The sequence below is a fragment of the Bufo gargarizans genome, chromosome 3, assembly GCF_014858855.1.
Source record: "Bufo gargarizans isolate SCDJY-AF-19 chromosome 3, ASM1485885v1, whole genome shotgun sequence".
Taxonomy (NCBI): Eukaryota; Metazoa; Chordata; class Amphibia; order Anura; family Bufonidae; genus Bufo; species Bufo gargarizans.
The window spans coordinates 188398334-188420005 of record NC_058082.1 but is presented as its reverse complement, the minus strand read 5'-3'; the positions used below and the strand labels follow the sequence as shown (position 1 = coordinate 188420005).

Here is a 21672-nt window from a genome sequence, read left to right as displayed (position 1 = left end):
TCCGTTCCCATTGACTTACATTGCAAGTCTGAACGGATCCGCTCGCCTCCGCACGGCCAGGCGGACAGCTGAACGCTGCAAGCAGCGTTCAGCTGTCCGCCTGTCCGAGCGGAGCGGAGGCTGAACGCCGCCAGACTGATGCAGTCTGAGCGGATCCGCTCCATTCAGACTGCATCAGGGCTGGACGGAGGCGTTCGGGTGAGCTCCTTCAAACGGAGCTCACGAACGGACCTATAAACGCTAGTGTGAAAGTAGCCTTACTTACAAATCACTTTACTGCAGTTACCTGCTTATCAGGGGCGTAACTTTAGGGGAAGCGGCTGGAACAGTGTAGAAAGCGGATGGAACAGCTGCCGCTCCTGGTCTGAGAGAACGATCTTTACTAGCCACAGGAATGGGGGCGGCATGAAAGGAAGGGGTTGCGAAAAAATTTGCTGTGGGGCCCAGTCATTTCTAGCTATGCCACTGCTGCTGCTTATCTACACGCAGAGGTGATATCATTTCAGGCAGAATTAGAATGACAGATAACACAGGATCCACCATTCACAGTAGGTAATTGTCAAAGTTCATCTATTCTTCCCTTGCACAATGACCTCTGCACAGGTCACAGAGCATGCCCAGAAAACTCTCCCATAGAAGTCAGTGAAGTCCTCTCCTGACCATTGTGTCTATGGTCTATGTGGCTGCCATAAAGCAATTTTTTAACACTTCGCAAATGCTGTTTTAAACAGCTCAGGCAAGATGGTCGCCCCCCATAATAATGTTCAGGAAATGGAATAAATAAATCTGCAATCATAAACTAAAAACAGATTAGAAAAAAAGATATGTGCTATCATCTGGTTTTAACTGGCAGAAAAAACTTTCCATATACGGAACCATCCATTCCGCAAAAAAAAAACTGAATGTACTCCGTATGCATTCAGTTTCCGTATTTCCGTTGAAAGATAGCACATGTCCTATTATTGCCCGCAAATCACGTTCCGTGGCTCCATTCAAGTCAATGGGTCCGCTAAAAAAAAAAGGAACACAAACGGAAATGCATCCGTATGTCTTCCGTATCCGTTCAGTTTTTTTGCAGAACCACCTATTGAAAATGTTATGCCCAGCACAATTTTTTCTATGTAATTACTGTATACACCATACAGAGAAACGGAAACAAAAAACGGCCCGCAAGACACTGAAAAAGCCATACGGTCGTGTGAAAGAGGCCTTAATAAGACACAATGACCAATCTTGGCATGCTCCATCAGACTCCATGTGTACGGAGATATTCTGCTCTAGAAGGCAATGCAGATCTGTACATAATCCTACACAGCATGTATGGCTCCGTACTAAAGATTGTGTTTAGCTCAGCCTTTCACTTCCCAAATCTATGGGCTTTGTCACCTCTTCTTCATGCTTCATTTGTAAACCATGCCTCACTCCATTCAGTATAACACGTATCAAGTGGTTCATGAATAACTATTGTGAAATCTGTCACTCACAAAATGCGCCCATTCTTAAATGTGATGTCCTGGTGCTGTGTCTAACGTGTTATCTGGGCATTTCGTATAGCAGCTGATATTTACGCCGAATGGTTAAACCATATTCAGTAATTTGAAGACTTTGGTGAGGGAAGGTACAGTCCAATACATGAACTGGAGGCAATTACTAGATGGGTAATTGAGGACTGGATAATCCCAGATGACTACTGATCCAGAGACATGCACAAAAAAAGTTTATTCCATTCAAAAGAAAATAGTTTAATGTTCAAGTAGCATTTTTGTGGATTCACTGAACCAATGATCTCAAAGCAGCTCAGACATCTTCTAAACGGACAAAAGCCCCGAGCCAAGTCTGTTATCCATCCAGTCAACTACCACGATCAAACCATTGCACAGTCCTTCTGAGGCACATTTGGCAAATGTCAAAAACTTCTGCCAACAATCACAATATAATCAATAGTAGTTAATTAACTGTGACAAATAACTTACATGTAAGACAAAAAAAACACTCACTAGTCTGTCTTAAGAGGAGATCTACTCATGATATACATTTAGAATAACGGATTCATAGTAAAGATGAACCAATCGATTTGTCTCATCAGCAAGACTCCTTTACCTGTGACGGATTGTCCCACCTGCTGCTAGATGGACAGGGGCTGACAATTAGCAAAGGCTTGGTGTCAGGGCAGCGACTGCACAGGCGCCACTGGTAGCTAACCCTGCACAGTCATAGCAGCCCACCCCCCTCCCCTGGTGAGAAAGTTCTGCTGATGTGATGGATCGATTCGCTTATCTCTATTTCATAGTCATCTCCATGATGCAGTTGTGTCAGGCTCTAGAACAGCATATTTCTAATGTTTTCCATCCACTCAACTGCACCACTTCGGCCCAAAGAAAAAAATTGGAAAATACATGATGATTGGTGGCTATGGGCAACACAACCAGTTGTTCTATTAGGCCAGACACACAGGAGCAACATGTGTCAGTGAGAGGTCCCGTTCTGACCTCTTCTCCTCGGACAGGATCGTACAGCATTATACTGATTTATAAGGCTGTGTGGCCCTGAGAGTCCTGAATTACACTGACATAATGCTGTCAGTGTAATACAGTAAATCCCAGGACTCTCAGGGTTACACCGCATTATAAATTAGTTTAATGCTGTGTGATCCTGTCAGAGGAGTGGAGGACAGAAAGGGACCTCTCACAGACACGTTGTGAGTTTATCACATTCAACACGCTCTTGTGTGTCTGGCCTTAGAGTTAAAGGAGTTAGCCCACAAAAAGCATTGCTATGCAATATACAGGGCATTTCAAATTAAAAAAATATTGCAATATACATGCAATAAAAAAAGAAAGAAGCACCCTCGGTTGCATATCCTTCTGGTCCACCTTCTCCTGCACTCAGTGGTGGACACACATGCTCAGTACTTTCCCTGCTCGCTTCCTCTTCACACTGCTGATGTAGTGATCCCATACTGAAGCAGATGACGCTATTCCGTTCATTTATTTAAGCAGTGGAGAAGGAAAGGGTGGGGAGCATTACATATCCAGTTACTTGAAAATTGAAGCCAAAGAGAGAGGGAAGAATGATGGGACTACGGTTTTCACTTTGAATGTTCAGTGGCTACTTATAGTTTTGCCTGGAAAAAGCAGCCATGTTTTTCCAATCCTGAAAACCCCCTTTAACTGGTGCACTATACACTCAATAGCTTGCTTTTCAAGTTACTTGTAGAAATGCAGGGCATCCCGGTGAACAGACAATCCAGCACTGGGACATGACGGACATACTTTAGCTGGCTGCTACCTGAACATACACATCACAGTGTAAAATTGTGCTCAATTTATTAAAGGGACAATTTACTGCACACATTAGACACTCTTTCACCTCATGGCTGATGGATCTTTGATATGTATTTTGCCAACTACAACTGTAATGCACTTTATCACTCTTTTTAGCCTTTCCACATTTTTTTAAAATATTAACGGTGGCTTTAAGAGTGTCTGAAACACATACTGAAATAAATTAATTGCATGCCATGTACAGTACTCCACCTTCCTGGCACTCAGTGGGGGGGGATTTATACAGGCAGGTGCTTTCTGCAGCTCTCTTGATATCTCCTGCACTGCTGGAGGATGCCCCATATTTATGATGAGGCATAGGCCTCATTAGAAATTAGGCACATCCTCCTGCAGTCCATGCGCCAGTTCAGAGCTGCCATAGATTTCTGCCTTCATTTGTAACCAGAAAACTAGTGTAAATGAAATAAATTAGTCTCAGATGTTGGCCATGCCCCCTTTTGGAAAAGTAGCAAGGATGGCATAAAAAGAGGGACTTGCGACCACACACCTTGTGACTTGAAACAAGCACACTACAGTTTGAGAGCAGTTCCCCTCTCCTGCTGGTAAAGGATTTGTTAATGGGTTTCGGGAACATCCTAGAGACCTACACATGGGTCTGCTGATCCAGAATAAAGTGTCTGGATTATAAAGGACTAGACATCTGAAAAGTAGAGTAGATATAATCTACCTTCATTTTACATATTTGGAAAATGGTTTCAGGTAGGTAACAATTCCTTGGTATGAAGTCTTGGCACGGCTTTATACTGTCACTTTAATATAATCTGGTATCTTTGATAAGTCCTCAGATGGCTGAGGGTCCTGGAACTCTCCCTACTTGAGGATTGTTCCTGAATGATGAAGGAAGGTAAATAAATGAGTATTTCTTCCTCTAGAAATACTGTCATTGGGAAGAAAAATAATAGCTGGACACCAATTCAAGTCTGTCTTCAATACTCAGAAAATGAAAATGTTTCTCTGACAATGTGTCCAAACAGTTGTGTCTGGTTGACTTTACTAAGCCTGCACAGCAGTCATCCAGCCAATCTCCCGGGGAAGTTGTACAGCTCTGTAACAAAACATTTTATTTTCTTTGCTATCAAGGTGCATGAGAGTGCCACCAATTTAGTCTCTAGTTGAAGTGGAACTTGAAATTGAAAGGTCCTCCTGAGCCGAATGGATTGAATCCCTGCCACTGGTTCCATCCTCGATGGAAATGTTCCCCACCTCCTCCTTGCTGGCTCTCAGGGTCCAAAGGATCTTCACCTGCATCAAATCGACTTCTCTTTTCTATTAAAAATAAAACACATATCAAACATTTAGGTCTTCAAGGGACTCCTAAACTGAGTGTTAGAAGAAACAGAACTCAGGAAAACCAGCACAGTAAGGATTTCAACCACAGCTAAGCATATTGTCCACACCAATTCCTCAAAAAACAGGAAAGCAGCCATAATGGAAAAGAATAACATCGTGGTCACATAATCCTTAGATTTTAAAATTAACTATAAGCAGATCACAAAGAATCTCCCCATCCCCAGCAATCAGCTGTTAGCTATGAGGAAACATGGCAGTAAATACCCCTGCCGGAAATAAAGGGAAAAGTAATATATAGTGCCTATTCATATCAATGGATTGTCTGTAGCACAGGCTCCTCCAAAAGGGTAAGGCCTCTTGCACACGAACGTGTGCGCCCCGTGGCCGCGCTCGAACACCCACCGTGGGGCAGGTGCAGCAGATCGCGGACCAATTCACTTTATTTGGGTCCGCGATCCGGCCGTTCCGCAAAAAGATAGAACATGTTCTATCTTTTTGCAGAGCGGAAGGACGTCACGAATCCCCAAGGAAGCACTCCGTAGTGCTTCCGTAGGGTTCCGTTCTTCTGTTCCACATCTCCGGATTTGCAGACCCATCAAAGTGAATGGGTCTGCATCCGTGATGTGGCATGCACACAGAACGGTGCCTGTGTATTGCGGATCTGCAATAAGCCTAACTGCTCTCCACCCTGGCCCAAACATGACAACCCTAAATGGAGGATTCCCCTGATTACATGGAATTCTCTTATTTGGCATTTGAAAATTACTTTTCTATACTGTACAACCTCTAATTAAAGGGGGGTTGTACAGGACTTTTAAATTGATGGTGTACCCCACTGATCGTTTGTTCTGCAGTAGCACAAACTACGCAGTTCCTCCCACCGTTTAATGGAGTAAGCTGGTTACTCCAGTGCTGCTCCAGAGATACTGGAGAAAAGCTGATCAGCTGGGGTGCTGGGAGTCAAACCCCCACCAATCTGATACTGATGACCTATCTAAGGATAGCCCATCAATATAATAGTCCTAGAGAACCCTTTAATCTATAACACTGTATGTATGTTACAGAGCAGGGTGCTCTGTTTGTGGCTCAGCCTGTCCGTATACAGTATTACAGGGATAGCCATTCATTTGTAATACTACATCTCCCCTGCAGAGAGCAGAATGTCTAGTCAGAGCTTCCCCTGTAAATTCTATTTTTTCTTTATAATAACAAATACCCTAATGTGCAGTTGCTCACTACCTGGGATGGTGGAACCAGGGTTATAACTTCCAGCCAAACGGGTTTGTTATATTTATGGCTGGTATAACAATAAGAAACAGGATGTTTAGATATAGGTTATCCCTAGAGCCGAATTTGAGTTGGTTTCTGTGATGTATAATCTCCTCTCCACATTGTTTGTATGTGTCCAAAGCCAAATATGCAATGAGAAAATGTCCTATAACGGTCATGGACGACGACTGCAGAATAGCGATTTTCTGCAAATATTTGCAGAATCTTAAATCCAACCTGTTCTTATACAATGACACACAAAATAACATATACGTGATGCACCTTCCACCGTTCGCTCATTTGTTTTTAGATTTTTTTTTTAAATTATTTTAGCTAACTTGGGCCCCTTTAACAGTCAGTGTTTCAATAGTGGAAAGACTGTTAACCCCTACCCCTAGGACAATTTTTTTATTTGCATTTTAAATTTCAACTTTTTTTTTGTTTCCTGTTCACACAGACAAGAGGCTTGTTATTTTGCAGGACAAGTTGCATCTTGTAATGGCTTCATTTAAATTTACCACAGCTTGTATTGGAAAACAGGAAAAATATATATTCTTTGTTGGGAGAAAATGTGTTTTGTTTTTACGCCATTCACCGTTGCTAAAATGACCAAAAATGGAAAATTGGCAATTTTTATTTTTCTGTAATTGTGTTCACCGTGCATTATTATTGTTTTTATATTGTAACAGTTTGGACCTTTTTGGATGCGGTGATAAAAATTATGTTTATTTTTATATGTAAAATGGGGCCGATTTACATTTTAATATGTTTTTTTTGTGTGTGTGTCCTTGGGGGACTTGATTATCTGATCACGTGTACCATAGACTGCAACAGAATACTAACACGGTCTATGGAATCTTGACAGGCTACCTATTAACAGGCAGCGTACTATGGCAGACCTGGGAACCTTCACAAGGCCCCAGGTTGCTATAGTAACCAATCAGAAACCTGCACTTTTGCCACAGGCACTCCAATTGGAGGACAGAGAGCTAGTCGCTTTCCGCTAACCCCTTAGATGCTGCTGTAGTTTACTGTGGCATCTGAGGGGCTAAATGACCGGGATTGGAGTTATCCGATTTTGGTCACTGCAGCTAAGTCTCAGCTGTATTACATACATCCCTCCTGCACCATGGATGTAGTTATGCCCAGGTGCGGGAAGGGGTTAACAGCAGTAAAATTGGAGAAAAAATATCCAGTGCATGGCCCAGTTTAATACCCCAAGCTGAAGCTGGGAGCATCATCATGTAACAGTGACCAGAAGGAAGGAAGGTTACCTGGATCCGTTAAGACTTCTTTGGCAGATGCAATGTCAATGAATTTCTTCTCTGCGCTCTTTTTTTGTACTTCATCATGAAAGTTATCTGGGTGCCACTGCTGTGCCAGCTTTCTATAAGCTTTTATGATTTCCTGTTTCTTGGCATTCCTGTGCGTCACCATGAAAAAGAAGCGTGAAACAGATTTCATATTAGTGGAGCATCTCGCAGGCGCTGAAATATTTTCAGTGCTATTCAAGTAACCAGTACAAATAATCTGACAACAACCACATCCCAAGCAAGCGTTCACCTGCAGTGAGAATGTTGCTGGGCAGAAATTTATCACAGCTGAAGAAAAAAATAAAAATAAAAATAAATACAAATCCACAGCAGACATCGCTATGCTACTTATTTCAGATGAATGACAATGGGGCTAATCCTCACGCAGACCTGCTGCACACAGCAACAAATCCGCGCCTGAATCCAAGGGTCAGCCTCAGATTTCTGCTGCAGAAATACACATCAGATTGTAAACCACTGTGTGAACGCAGCCTAGAGTGCAACAATGGATTCTGAAGACCCCATTTTTAGCACTAGCTCATAAACTGTCCTCGTAGCCATAAAAGCCATTTCTTGCCCATACAAGTTTCCCTATTTTTTACCTAAAAAGACATAAGGTCCAGGTCAACTCTTTTAGAAATGCATCTTAATATATTATATCATTATTGCATCATTAAAAGGGGTCTTCCAGGACCCAGCAGGACCAAGCAAATTCCACCTTAACTACAGATATCCCCCCGTAGGAGAAAGTTTGTTATATACTTACTGTTCTTAAATGGGTTGTCCATGTTTTTATTGATGACCTATCCTCAGCTTAGGTCATCAATATCAGATCAGTGGGAGTCCGACACCCCCGCCCATCAGCTGGTTGAAGAGAAGATGCAGGACGTGCCAGCGCAACCTTCGCTCCAATGTTTACCTGCTCACCGTTGCAACAGCAGCAATGAGCTTGTGTAATTACAAGCCATCCCATTCACTTCTATGGGACCGCTCCTTCTTATACACTGGAATAGGAACGAGCTGTTCCATTGAAGTGAATGGGATGGCCTAGGTGCAATTACAGCTGCTCACTGCTGCGGTTGCAGGTAAACAGTGAAAGGATGCCCGCTCCCTTGGACAACCCCTTTAAGTTGTGTGGATTGGCCTCTTGAGAACCGAATCACATCACACTCCTCTTCTGAAAATCCTGCTTCCGCTGAGATCATTAGTTTATGCCTGGGCCGTGGTTGGGACATCTCTTCCACTGTGGAAGGGCCCGGAATTATTCCTCTTCCTGCCACCTCATCTGTGTATGCACCAGGGAGAGGAATAGCTCTGGCCCTGTTCACAGTGTAAGCGACGTCCCATCTATGGCCCAAGTCAGAAACCTGACAAAGGACAATGCCAGTAGTAGGATTTTCAGAAGTGGAGCGAAACATGACCAGATCCCCAAGAGACTGACTCCTACAACTTTAGAAAGGTAAGCATATTGTAAACTTTCTACCAGGGTGTTATGTATAATTAGGGTGGGTTTATGGGACTTGTTGGTTCCCAGAAAACTCCTTTAATATTGGAATATCCCTTTCATTTCATGAAAAGGGATCTCTGAGATCAAAAGGATGGATGCTGGGTCATTTGCCTGACCGTTTTTGCAAGAACATGTCCAGCTTTGGGATCAGTGTAGCTTTGCGGACAGTACATATAACTATATTGGAGGTAGCATACTACCGCTTCCTTATCAACCTACAGCTACTCCTTTTCCAAGCGAATCATTAGAACTTTTTTGAGCCTCCATCGTCTGCCCATGAGATATTGAAGAACATACCTTTTTACCCCCAGGATCTTATAGTAATCCCTTTTTTGGGACTGCTTGAGGAGCTTTTGTGCTTTCTCTAGACCTTCTCTTATCTGTTTGTCATTTTCGCTGTTTTGCTGTGCCGTCTCATAATCCCGAATAGCTGTGAAAAGACATGAAGAACAGTAAGGACCCTTAATACGTCTCCCCATGTTATATCAGCAGCAGAACAATACTGGAGCAGCCGGCTCCAGCTGAGCGATGGAAGCCGCACCTGCAGAAGCCCTGCTGTTACAATAGATTAAGTGATGTTCAGCATGCCACACACATTATAGTCTATTACACAAAGCACAGGTTTTGCACATTTCCCTCTCGGAGACAGAATATGAACGTGTTATTTGATATAAATGCTCAATATGCCCCAGTATTTTGTTGTCTTCTATGTGACATGGAACCAGCATCTCTCTACTCCCTTCTATTTTTGGCCTACTCCAAGGTGTCTTAAGTAAGACAAAGTATTTGCATCAGATGATTTCCAAGCAGATGCTCCCTCTCAGCGAGTGTTACATTTGTCTTTTGTGCTGTTTCCCAGCAAGACAGCAGGAGGTGCCAACCAATTTATATTACTTAGACGCCTGACAGCTCCGTGCAAATCTGTCCTGAAGTATGACATGAATACATGGATCTGAAAAACATCACATCTCAAATCCCAGTAATAAGAAAAAAAACAAAAAACAGAAAGGCCACTAAAAAACCTGAATGTCTCACGAGTGGAAGCTTTTTCTACCTGCTGGAACAAGATCAACATGTATCAGTGTCAAACTCCAGCTTTCCTGGAAGCCTTCAAGCAATTCCTATAAATAAATTTTATTCGCAACCAACAAGTGGCTTGATAAACAGCAAGGTAAAAAAATATAAAAAATGAAATTGTACTCGCCATTAGGTGTAGATAAGCAGATGCTCTCACTGACATTTACCACTTTGTCAAAACACTCAGCCTACCCGCTGCTGACAAGTTAATATACTGCCCAGTCACTTATAAGCGCGGTAGGAATCCACAACTTCATTTGTACTTGGGAGAGGTAACGGAAGAATAAAAGAGCATGGTTATGTGACATCTGCGTTCATGTCAGCGCGGAGACGGAGGGGTTTAATAGTCATTTAACACATGAAAAAGATTCCATTTCTACAGTCTGGAACATCCAAATGCTGTCTGGCTGCACGGAAATCAGAAAACTCAGAACTCCCAGGCAATTCTATACCGGGAACAAGCGGGAGTCAGCAGGAGATGTGCAGACATATCACCCTGCGCAGAGGCATTGATCTGACAGAACATTAAAAAGGCTATGGACATCTTCAGGGGCATTTTTATGATCGCATTTTACTCATTTTGGGCTATTTTTTTTTTTCAATTGGTCTCTAATAAAAATGTTCAATGCTTCCTGACATACAAAGGATTTAAAAAAATAATCATCCTGTTTGCAGTCTGTCAGGTTCTGTTTTCTTTCAATCCAGTCATCTGCTGGGTTATCTGTAGCTCTGATCTCCCAACCTCAAACACTTATTTAAGCCATATCAGTTTGTTACAATTGAGCTCTAATGAGTGTTTATGAGGTCAGGAGATCAGAGAAAAGAGCTACACATGAGCTGTCAGATGATGGGATTCAAAGACAACAGACCTGACAGCCTGCAAACAGACTTATTTTTAACCCCTTGTATGTCACAAATGACAGAAGACTTATTAAAGACCAATTCAAAAAATGATTTCTAGCCCCAAAATGAGTAAAATGCAATTGCTTTTTTTTGCCATAAATTAGCAACATTTTCAGACTGATTGTTAAAAAGGTTTTGCCACCATTAACAGTCATCACCCATGCACAAGATAGGTGATAAATGTCTAATCGCTAGGGACTCCACACAAGGATCCACAGAATGAGAGTCCTGTGCCACCCACTCCTTGTTACAGCACAAATGCAGTGGTCAAACATGTGTAATATGGCAGACCTAGGTGCTGTACCAAACCAGCAATGACGGTCCAGCTGGGTGTTACCAGGAGGTGTCACTGCACATTCTGCCAGTAGCAGCACTGAATGGACAGTGTCGGACTGTGGCGGGACCACACCCTCAACTGTTAACACCCATCTGGACCTTCATTGATAATTGGAAGTAATTCAATTATGACTTCTAACAGGAATAATAAGGCAGTGGCAGAACCTGGTCAAATCAGAATTGTTACTGCATGGAGAATGCCAGTAGTTACTAAAATAGAAATGTCAGGAGAGGTGACAGGTCCACATTAAATGGGTTTAACTTATTCCCTATCCACAAAGGATTAGCAGGACAAGGGGTTACAGGAAAAGATGCTCTTTTGATCTTTCTGGCCACAGCCAACCCTGGCTGTGGCCGTGGCCGTGGCCATTCACCATGTGCTAAAAATGACATTATCTTTACTCTTTTTGTCATTTTATTTATGATCAAATAAGACAGCATTTCAGACATTTTTTCCATAAAAGCATTCACTGTATAGAATACATACTTTCATATTTTAATAGTTTGGACACGGATACTAAATTGTTTTTTTATTGCTTATTTATTTTTATATGCAAAGTTGAGAAAGGGGAGGGGTGATCTGAATCTTTAACCCTTTTTTTTTTTTTTTTTTTAATAGAAACCATTCTTTACTTTTATTTTTTAGTCCCCCTTTTAGTATTCATACATCCAAAACTAACTACCATAAGTAGGTGTGGTCTCTACCTCCTGTGTACCGGCCAAGATTATCAGGATCTAGCTGGTATCTCATATTTCTATTAATACTTTTGTATTGAAGCCTATGATGCCTATGGCATCTTCCCCTTTATTAAAGGGGCTGTCTCACTTCAGCAAGTGGCATTTATCATGTATACAAGGCACTTACTAATGTATTGTGATTGCCCATATTGCTTCCTTTGCTGCCTGGATTCATTTTTCCATCACATTATACACTGCCCATTTCCATGGTTACAGCCACCATGCAATCCATCAGCGGTGGCCATGCTTGCACACTATAGGAAAAAGTGCAGTCTTATGTGCACTCCCACATTCTCTACATGATAAATGCCATTTGCTGAAGTGAGACAACCCCTTTAAGTAGGACTTAAGATTACAATGGCAGGTCTGGGAGCCTTTACAAGCCACAGGCTGCCATGACAGCCGATCATCACTCTGTTATTTCTCCTTGAATGGGTGAAGGGAGGGCATTCAAAAGACAGAGGCAACCCCTACTTCAGTCTATCCAGACAGATGCTGCAGTCATCTGAGGGGTCAAATGACTGGGATTGGTCATCTCCGATCCTGGTCACTACAGGTGGGCGTCAGCTGTATACCATAGCTGCCAACCACCGATTGGGTTAGCACTTTAGTCATTCATACACCTCTTCTGCCACTATGACACCTCTGCTGCAATCTGTTGTGCTGCAAATTTTGGGCAGGTGTTAAAGGATAGGCATAAGCATCAGTAGGGAACCCTGCCAAATCACAAGAACGAGAGTCCCTTTGTTTCTCGGTTTGAATGGAGTGGCAGCTGTCTTGGCCATCTCTGGCAGTGCAATGGAGTCGATAGGAGCTGCAATAGACGTGTGCTCTCTGCTCTATTCATATGGAAGAACACAGGACCCCCATTCCCATGATCGGCATGGTCTCCAGCTCTCTGATCTGTGAATAAGATTGTCCCACATGGACATTTATGGCATATCAACAAGATATGCCATAACTGTGAAATAGGTGTGGGTTGCAACTCTCTCAATAAATGAGGCCCAGGCATGAATGGAAAGCATGCTTGGCGTGTGCGGCTGCCTCCATTTACCGCTATGGTACATTTGAAAACAGCCAAGCGCTGGCTCGCCTTTTTTTGGAAGTACCATAGCAGTGAATGGAGAAGTAGCGGTGAATGCACTGTGTGCTTTCCATTCACAATGGGGGCCAGTCCCTGAAACAGAAGGGGGACCTGCACTTAATGGGACATTTATGGCATATCCCATCAATATGTTTCCAGATAGGACAACTCCTTTAAGTAAACTTAATGTATCCTTATCAGACACTATGTGCCTGCGCTAACCATGCTTTCAAGAGGGTCCCCAGGCATGTAATTATACAGGCTGCCATAGAAAAACTCTGCGGCAGAAACTAGAAAGGTTTACTTAGTATTTGAACATTGTTACTAAGGAGGCTGAGCCTTCTGCTAACGGGGAATTGCAAAAAGAGATGGTGTATTGTGCCTGGGAACATGGACAGATAGAACAGCGCAGTTCTCAGGATCACAAATAATAAATTCAACTACGCCGATCCTATTTATCTGGTCTCCAAAGGCGGCTGAAAATCTTGTGATCACCTCTGTAATAATTCACCATTTGAGAGGTTATTTCTGGGAGAATAATCTGAAGGTGACATAAATCCTGTCTTATCCTGACTTACATGCCCATTTCTCAAAGCAGCGAGCCGGCTGGTGGGAGCTAAACTAGGTGTCCCCTTATAAACATCTTTTTGACTTGATTTAATGGCAGAGGAGATGACATATATATCAGCCAGAGCCGGTGTGAATCATTTATAAGGAACTTATTGTACTGGCTGATAATATTAATAAGCGCTCGCTCAGCTTTTACCTGCTGACAGAATGAGCAATACACACTTCTACCTCGAGAAGCCGCATCCTTGTTTAGCAAACCTACCAGAGAAGATATTAGACATGGCTGGAATACAAGCAGAAGCAAAAAGGCTGAAAGCCAAATAAAGATCCATTATGCACAGATCCGATTTGGCATTATGCACACAAATCCCCAGGAGTAAGCCAGTCACAATTTTCCTAACGAGAATCAATCAGCTTAAAATTCAAATGTCAATACGACATCTTTCTAATTAGCATATCTAGCAGGCGGCGAGATTTAACCTTTTCGTACAACATCAAGGATCAGGTCTCCGGTGGCAGCGACAATCAGTACGCCACCTTAATAACACAGGCACATAACCGACATGGAGGAGAAGGCCTCGTGTAAGGTGCACTTACACCTCCACATCTTAAGTCTCAAGTCATATTGATATGATTACAACAAAAGCTGTCATGACCGCTCCAATAGTGTGAGAACACATCTTCTCCAGCACTCGTCTGGATAAAATCCAAAAGTTTCTCTTACTCCGAAATATTAAAAGAATCAGAAAGTGAAATGCAGACGATGACACATTTTGGACAGGGCAACTCGTCTTTTGTGATATGCATGGTTTCCATTCAGTGTAATCCTACCTGTGATGATAATGAGGTGACTGCTAAAAAGTGATCTCTACAGACCAATAGGTGGCATCTATTACACTCACTGTGTAATAGATGGACCATGGAGGAGTTCGAATCAAATGACACTTTCTATGTGTTCATGTAAAGATTGTACACTAGAGCGGAAGGATTGTATTGGGGAAAACTGTACAATTGAAAAGAGGCTCTAGTACCCTGTTGGGCCACTTCTAGCCTGGATACACAATGATATATGGATGGGCATGGAGGCATACAGGTTCTGTATGGTATACTGTGACACACATACAGTCAGGGCCATACATTTTGGGACAGCGACAATACTAATATTTTTGGCTCTATACACCACCACAATGCATTTGAAATGACCACATCCAAATCAGGTGAACGGTGTAGGAATTACAACAGTTTGCATATGTGCCTCCCACTTGTTAAGGGGCCAAAAGTAATGGGACAGAATTTTAATAATCATAAATCAAACTTTCACTTTTTAATACTTTGTTGCAAATCCTTTGCAGTCAATTACAGCCTGAAGTCTGGAACGCATAGACATCACCAGACGAAATGCATGCTCAATCGGATTCAGGTCAGGTGATTGACTTGGCCATTGCATAACATTCCACTTCTTTCCCTTAAAAAACTCTTTGGTTGCTTTTGCAGTATGCTTTGGGTCATTGTCCATCTGCACTGTGAAGCGCCGTCCACTGAAGCATTTGGCGGAGTATGAGCAGATAATATTGCCCGAAACACTTCAGAATTCATCCTGCTGCTTTTGTCAGCAGTCACATCATCAATAAATACAAGAGAACCAGTTCCATTGGCAGCCATACATGCCCACGCCATGACACTACCACCACATGCTTCACTGGTGAGGGGGTATGCTTAGGATCATGAGCAGTTCCTTTCCTTCTCCATACTCTTCTCTTCCCATCACTCTGGTACAAGTTGATCTTGGTCTCATCTGTCCATAGGATGTTGTTCCAGAACTGTGAAGGATTTTTTAGATGTCGTTTGGCAAACTCTAATCTGGCCTTCCTGTTTTTGAGGCTCGTCAATGGTTTACATCTTGTGGGGAACCCTCTGTATTCACTCTGGTGAAGTCTTCTCTTGATTGTTGACTTTGACACACATACACCTACCTCCTGGAGAGTGTTCTTGATTTGGCCAACTGTTGTAAAGGGCGTTTTCTTCACCAGGGAAAGAATTCTTAGGTCATCCACCACAGTTGTTTTCTGTGGTCTTCCAGGTTTTTTGGTGTTGCTGAGCTCACCGATGTGTTCCTTCTTTATAAGACTGTTCCAAACAGATGTTTTGGCCAAGCCTAATGTTTTTGCCATCTCTCCGATGGGTTTGTTTTGTTTTTTTCAGCCTAATGATGGCTTGCTTCACTGATAGTGACAGCTCTTTGGATCTCATCTTGAGAGTTGACAGCAACAGATTCCAAATGCAAATAGCACACTGGAAATGAACTCTAGACCTTTTATCTTCTCATTGTAATTGGGATAATGAGGGAATAACACACATCTGGCCATGGAAGAGCTGATAGCAAATTGTCCCATTACTTTTGGTCCCCTAACAAGTGGGAGGCACATATACGAAATGTTGTAATTCCTACACCGTCCACCTGATTTGGATGTAAATACCCTCAAATTAAAGCTGACAGTCTGCAGTTAAAGCACATCTTGTTCGATTCATTTCAAATCCATTGTGGTGGTGTATACAGCCAGAAATGTTAGAATTGTGTCGATGTCCTAATATTTATGGACCTGACTGTATATCCACAGATGTTGCAGATGGGCCTGTAGATCCTACACACACACACACATAAGCTGCTGAAGCTGTCATCTTAACTGGTCCCATAAATGCTCTATTGGTGATAAATCTGTCGATCTAGCAAGCCAAGAAAGTGTCTGGAGGAGACATTCCTGGTAAACCCTTGCTGTTTGCGAGCCAATGTCCTGCTGAAAAAAGCCAGTTGGAAGCTGAGTTGTTAGTGTCCCCTATATCACTATTAGGGGTGACTGACTGATGTGTGATGGTTCCCCAGATCCTCACACCAGCAGCAATGGTAGTGTGTCGCTCCACAGCAAATGCAGAACTGAAGTGCTCACCAAGAGGCTTCCATATTCGAACCAGACTGTCGTGGGATCCCAAACCGAATTCGTTGCTAAAAATGAAAGGGTTCAAGTCTAACAGGACAGGTTTCTTTTCTTGTTCATGAAACCACTGCAAACAAAGAGGGCATTGGCTGGCTGTCTTTGCCAGGACATGTAATGGGGACCATGACACCACATTTCCAACAGCTAAATGCCTTTAAATGTGTAATGAAGGTGCCACCTGTGTCTGGATAGCAGACAACAAAACTATGCGAGCTGCTCGTGCTTGGCTGGCAGCTCAAATGTTCCTCTCTACTGGTCTGTCTGGGCCACCCAGAGCCTGTTAGCAGTGGTTACATGAAGGCACGCACGCACGCACTGCAGCCAACACCTACTAACAGCTACGTCAGAATGACCTAGATGGTGGGCAATTTGTCAAAATGACCATCCTGCTTCTCTTAGTCCAATTATGTGTGAATTTTCAAAAGTCTGTCAACTGGGAAAAATGCCTTTAAGGCCGAATGCACACGGCTGTGAGTGGTCCGTGGAACCACGGGCTGGATTCCGGCTGAGAGCAGGAGCGCACAGAGTCATTGGTATGATCTATACCAGTGTATTACTGTACTGTGGCGGCAGCAGGGAGCGCACGGCGTCATAGCGACCAATGACTCCGTGCGCTCCTGCTCTCAGCCGGAATCCAGCCCGTGGTAACACGGCCGTGTGCATTTGGCCTAAGTGTGTGACATGTCTTGCAGTCAATGATCAATGACCCAAGAGGCACATTAACCAAGAAATAGCCCCCGAGAGCCTTTTTCTAGGGCAGCGGGGAAGCAATTTTACACCCTCTTGTGGAAAGACCCAGTGTCTAATCAGACCGCTCCTTTAATCATTTACGTATCTGCCCAACTTAATGCAGAAATTCAACATTTCTATCTGGGTGGAATTTTTTGTTGTTGTTGTCAATAAGTGTATTAGACTTAGGGCATACCGTTGTGTGCAAGAGGCCTTAGGCTGCTTTCACACTAGCGTTCGGGTTTCCGTTCGTGAGCTCCGTTTGAAGGAGCTCACGAGCGGACCCGAACGCAGCCGTCCAGCCCTGATGCAGTCTGAATGGAGGCGGATCCGCTCAGACTGCATCAGTCTGGCGGCGTTCAGCCTCCGCTCCGCTCGCCTCCGCACGGACAGGCGGACAGCTGAACGCTGCTTGCAGCGTTCGGGTGTCCGCCTGGCCGTGCGGAGGCGTGCGGATCCGTCCAGACTTACAATGTGGCTCAATCTTCAAGCGGATCCGTCCCCCATTGACTTTACATTGAAAGTCTGGACGGATCCGTCCCAGGCTATTTTCACACTTAGCTTTTTTTAGCTAATATAATGCAGACGGATCCGTTCTGAACGGAGCCTCCGTCTGCATTATTATGGGCGGATCCGTTCAGAACGGATCCGCCCGAACGCTAGTGTGAAAGTGGGAGTATTTTAGTTTTGTTTTTTAAGTGAGATAGTAACATGGATTAGTAAAAGTAACACCACCAAGAATGCTTTAAAGCTAAGTTGAACAAAAACTTGATCTTAACAATTTTCTGACAACGCATTGACTCTAAAGGCAAGCCAATATCAACACAAGAGGCTAGAAAAACTTACAATGTACATTACCATCTCATAGATTGAGAAAGGACGAGAATAGTTGACTATGCCGGTACTTTCCACCGTCCCAGTGCATATCCATTTTAATAATTTATCAACAATAATCATGTTTGTGCACTAGACAAAAATAGGAGAAATAAGAAAAGTACCTTCTTCATACATTTCTTCTAGCACGTAAGCTTCTGCTCGGTCCTTTAGTGCATTCACATTATTTGGATCTTTCTGCAGGAATTCTGTGCACTCTTTGATGGCTTCGGTAGACTGCTGATTCTGGAATAAACAAGAAAATAGTATATTTTCATACGTATAGTGCTGCATTGCATAAAGGCATATTGCAATCATATAAAGTCCCTTAATGGCCAATAAAAGGAGAAATGCGGAAGTTGAAGTCTTGGATAGATGCTCCAGGTTAAAGCATTGGCTTAGAAAAAATATATATATATTCGTTGCCACCACGACACATCAGTATAGGTTCATTACATTGGTCAGCCATTACTGAATTTAAAAAAACATAGCAAAAAAATTCACTGCAAAGGAGACTGAAATGGTATCTCGAAGATTACAGATGCTAAATTCCCTTAGTCATACAATTATTAAATTTTATATTTTGTAGAGTATTTGTTCTACCCCAATACAAGCAGCAAAGCACACAAAACCACTGGAAGCCACGTTATGCGATAGGAAATTAGCGGTTAGCAGATGTCAAGCAATACTGAGCCCGGTAGCCGGTCAGGGCAGCTTCGGAGTGACGGCAGGTGACAGGTAGAAAGCTGGTACAAAGCCGATGTGTCAGGCGGAGAAGAGACAAATATAATTACGTGATATCTGCACCATTTCCTTGCATGACTGCAGCATACCAATGTCCACAAGCGTGCCACATAGCTTGAGCATTTAAGCCCATGTAGAAGCCCTATCAAAGCAACTTTCCCAACAAAAGCTCCTGCAGTCATTACCCGGAAGAGTGACAGGAGGGCTACCCAACAACCTGAAACAATGCGGAGTCCTCCTATATATCTGGCAGCATCACAAACTACTCATTTCCCCAAAGGGACAGTGTGGCTCCAACAGTCATTGCCTGACTGCCATGAAACGCTCTCCTCACCAGCAATACAGATTACTCCACTGCCTGTGAGGAAACCTACAAAATAAAGCCATGAAGTAAATCAGACAGCTATGGCCGCAGATGTAGTTAGGCTCTGATCACATGGCGTTTTGTCTATATGTGGTCTATAAGTAGCATTCCCACCCCATGTATACCTCTGACATATGCCACTCTATAGCCATACTTCAGCCATTGAAGAAATCTTAGGAGCGGTATAGTAAAACGTAACTTTTATGGAGATTAGTTAAAAGAACGTTTTTTAAAAGATGAAGCATATCCAAGTTGTGATAGCTGTGCTTGAAGACAGGTCTGGTACAGAGCGGCACCAGGGGTTGCCCGCTTCTAATCTGTGCGAGTTTGCGTCACTCTGTAGCATGCGCCATCACCAACATAGCAGAGCATTCGCCATGTAAACAGCGACCTCAACTGTTCCTCATACCTAGGCTACGACATGACAATACCTTGGTGCTATAGGCTTATCAGGGAGTAAAGAGTAGCACGTTTCGTTAGTCAGGTAGTACAGCGAGGAGGTGACAAGTTTCCCAGGTTCTGTCTTCTCTTAACCATCAAGCACCACTTGGGGGCTCGAGCCCTGGGAGTGGGAAAGTGGGATTGTATCAACTCAGCACGTTCGATAGGGCCGTGCAAGCGCATCAGCCCAAAGCAAGGATAGTAAGCTCCACCTCAATAGGGAAGCCGCTACTCAGCAGCCAATAGGAGAACGTGGGGGAAGGGGGGTCACTATTTGCCAATCCCATCAGGTGAAGCTTCATGTCCTTGCTTTGGGCTGACATGGCACTATCTGATGTGGTGACTTGGTACACTCCTAATTCCCCTGCTATTGGCCAGACCAGGAATCAAGTCGCCAAGCGAGCAGTTGGATTACAGTTAAATGATAACGGTCATATTTTTTTTAATTTGCTAGTTTATTAGAGCTAGGCATGTATTCCTGAGTTAGTCTGTCAAAAGATCTGTAATTACCTTATAATAACAGCTATTTATTAATGTCCTCTGTCCCTTTCCACTGCTCCCTTAAACGACCATTGCTATGGCTCATCTGTCTCCGGCTAGGAAGACGGAGGGGCGGTCCTTCACACTGCATGCCTGCATTAGGCTTCAGAGTAAGGAGGCGTGTCTCTCAGTAATCCAATCTGATTGGCTGGTAGGGAGCTGCTGGCTACAGCAAGTGTGTATGTGACCTAAGGGAATGCAGTTTTAGCCCCAGAGAACTGGCAGAAGAGCCATCTTGAGAAGATTCTCATAATGTAGGATTCATAACTCAAGGAAACCAGTGGTAAGTGAAGAAACTAAAGATTGCTTTATGCATAATGCTGCTGCAGCAGTAACATATGGTAAAAAAAAAATTTTTTTATGAAAATATGACGTTATCCTTTAAAGAGAAGTCAGAACATATATATAATGGCCCACCCGCGCTCCCAAACACTACCAGAACTCGGTATCCGTCGGATGATCGCAGCTAAAGTCCCTGCCACAGTCTGCTGCTGTGACTGTTGGGTTTAAAATATCATCAAGGTCTGATTTCAGGATATGAAGTCAGAGTAGGGACTTGCGCAGATCTGGATGCCTATATGAGTTGGGGGTGATTGATTTATATGTCAGAGAAGCGTCGCTGACCTGCTTCAAATGGCAATCTATGTAACAAGTAAGCATTGTCATTAATGAGGCTACAAGTGATTACCTGCATCAAGTGGCGATCTGTGGATAAGGTTCCAAGTAATTACTTCTGCTTCAGATGGCGATCCTTACAGAGATGTTCTTCCTGTTGTTGGATCCGGATAGATTCAGGCTCAACCTCGAGTGTGGGTGGCGCTCCGGCCGGTAGCTAATCCACTCACACGAGGGAACCCCAGTTGAAGTCCGGGAACTTCGGCGTGTGACGTCACCGCACTGTGTATGGAAGCCTACAAGGGACACAATTAATCCGACGCGTTTCTGAGCCAAAACGTCCCTGACGAAGGAGCCCGTTTTGGCTCAGAAACGCGTCGGATTAATTGTGTCCCTTGTAGGCTTCCATACACAGTGCGGTGACGTCACAAGCCGAAGTTACCGGACTTCAACTGGGGTTCCCTCGTGTGAGTGGATTAGCTACCGGCCGGAGCGCCACCCACACTCGAGGTTGAGCCTGAATCTATCAGGATCCAACAACAGGAAGAACATCTCTGTAAGGATCGCCATCTGAAGCAGAAGTAATTACTTGGAACCTTATCCACAGATCGCCACTTGATGCCGGTAATCACTTGTAGCCTCATTAATGACAACGCTTACTTGTTACATAGATTTCCATTTGAAGCAGGTCAGCGACGCTTCTCTGACATATAAATCAATCACCCCCAACTCATATAGGCATCCAGATCTGCGCAAGTCCCTACTCTGACTTCATATCCTGAAATCAGACCTTGATGAGAAGTCAGAACATGCCTTTCTGTACTACCTGTCGAATGAACCACGCTACCGTTTACCCCCTGATGATCCGAATATGACAAAACGCATAGGAGAATAGGTTCTATAACACCAAGGTATTGTAATATCAGGGTCTAGGTACAGTAT

General features: G+C 43.5%; 1 protein-coding gene across 1 annotated transcript in view; it reads right to left on the bottom strand.

Moving 5' to 3' along the window:
- Nucleotides 1-1702: 1702 nt before the first annotated feature.
- Nucleotides 1703-21672, bottom strand: part of LOC122931165 (dnaJ homolog subfamily C member 3-like) — a 61515-nt gene continuing 41545 nt past the window's right edge. Inside the window, exons 9-12 of the mRNA XM_044285170.1 lie at nucleotides 18152-18272; nucleotides 9021-9153; nucleotides 7178-7326; nucleotides 1703-4610 (exon numbers count right to left, since the gene is read on the bottom strand). Of these exons, the coding sequence (XP_044141105.1) occupies nucleotides 4453-4610; nucleotides 7178-7326; nucleotides 9021-9153; nucleotides 18152-18272 (561 nt within the window). The 3' untranslated portion in view covers nucleotides 1703-4452. The remainder of the gene's footprint in view (nucleotides 4611-7177; nucleotides 7327-9020; nucleotides 9154-18151; nucleotides 18273-21672) is intronic.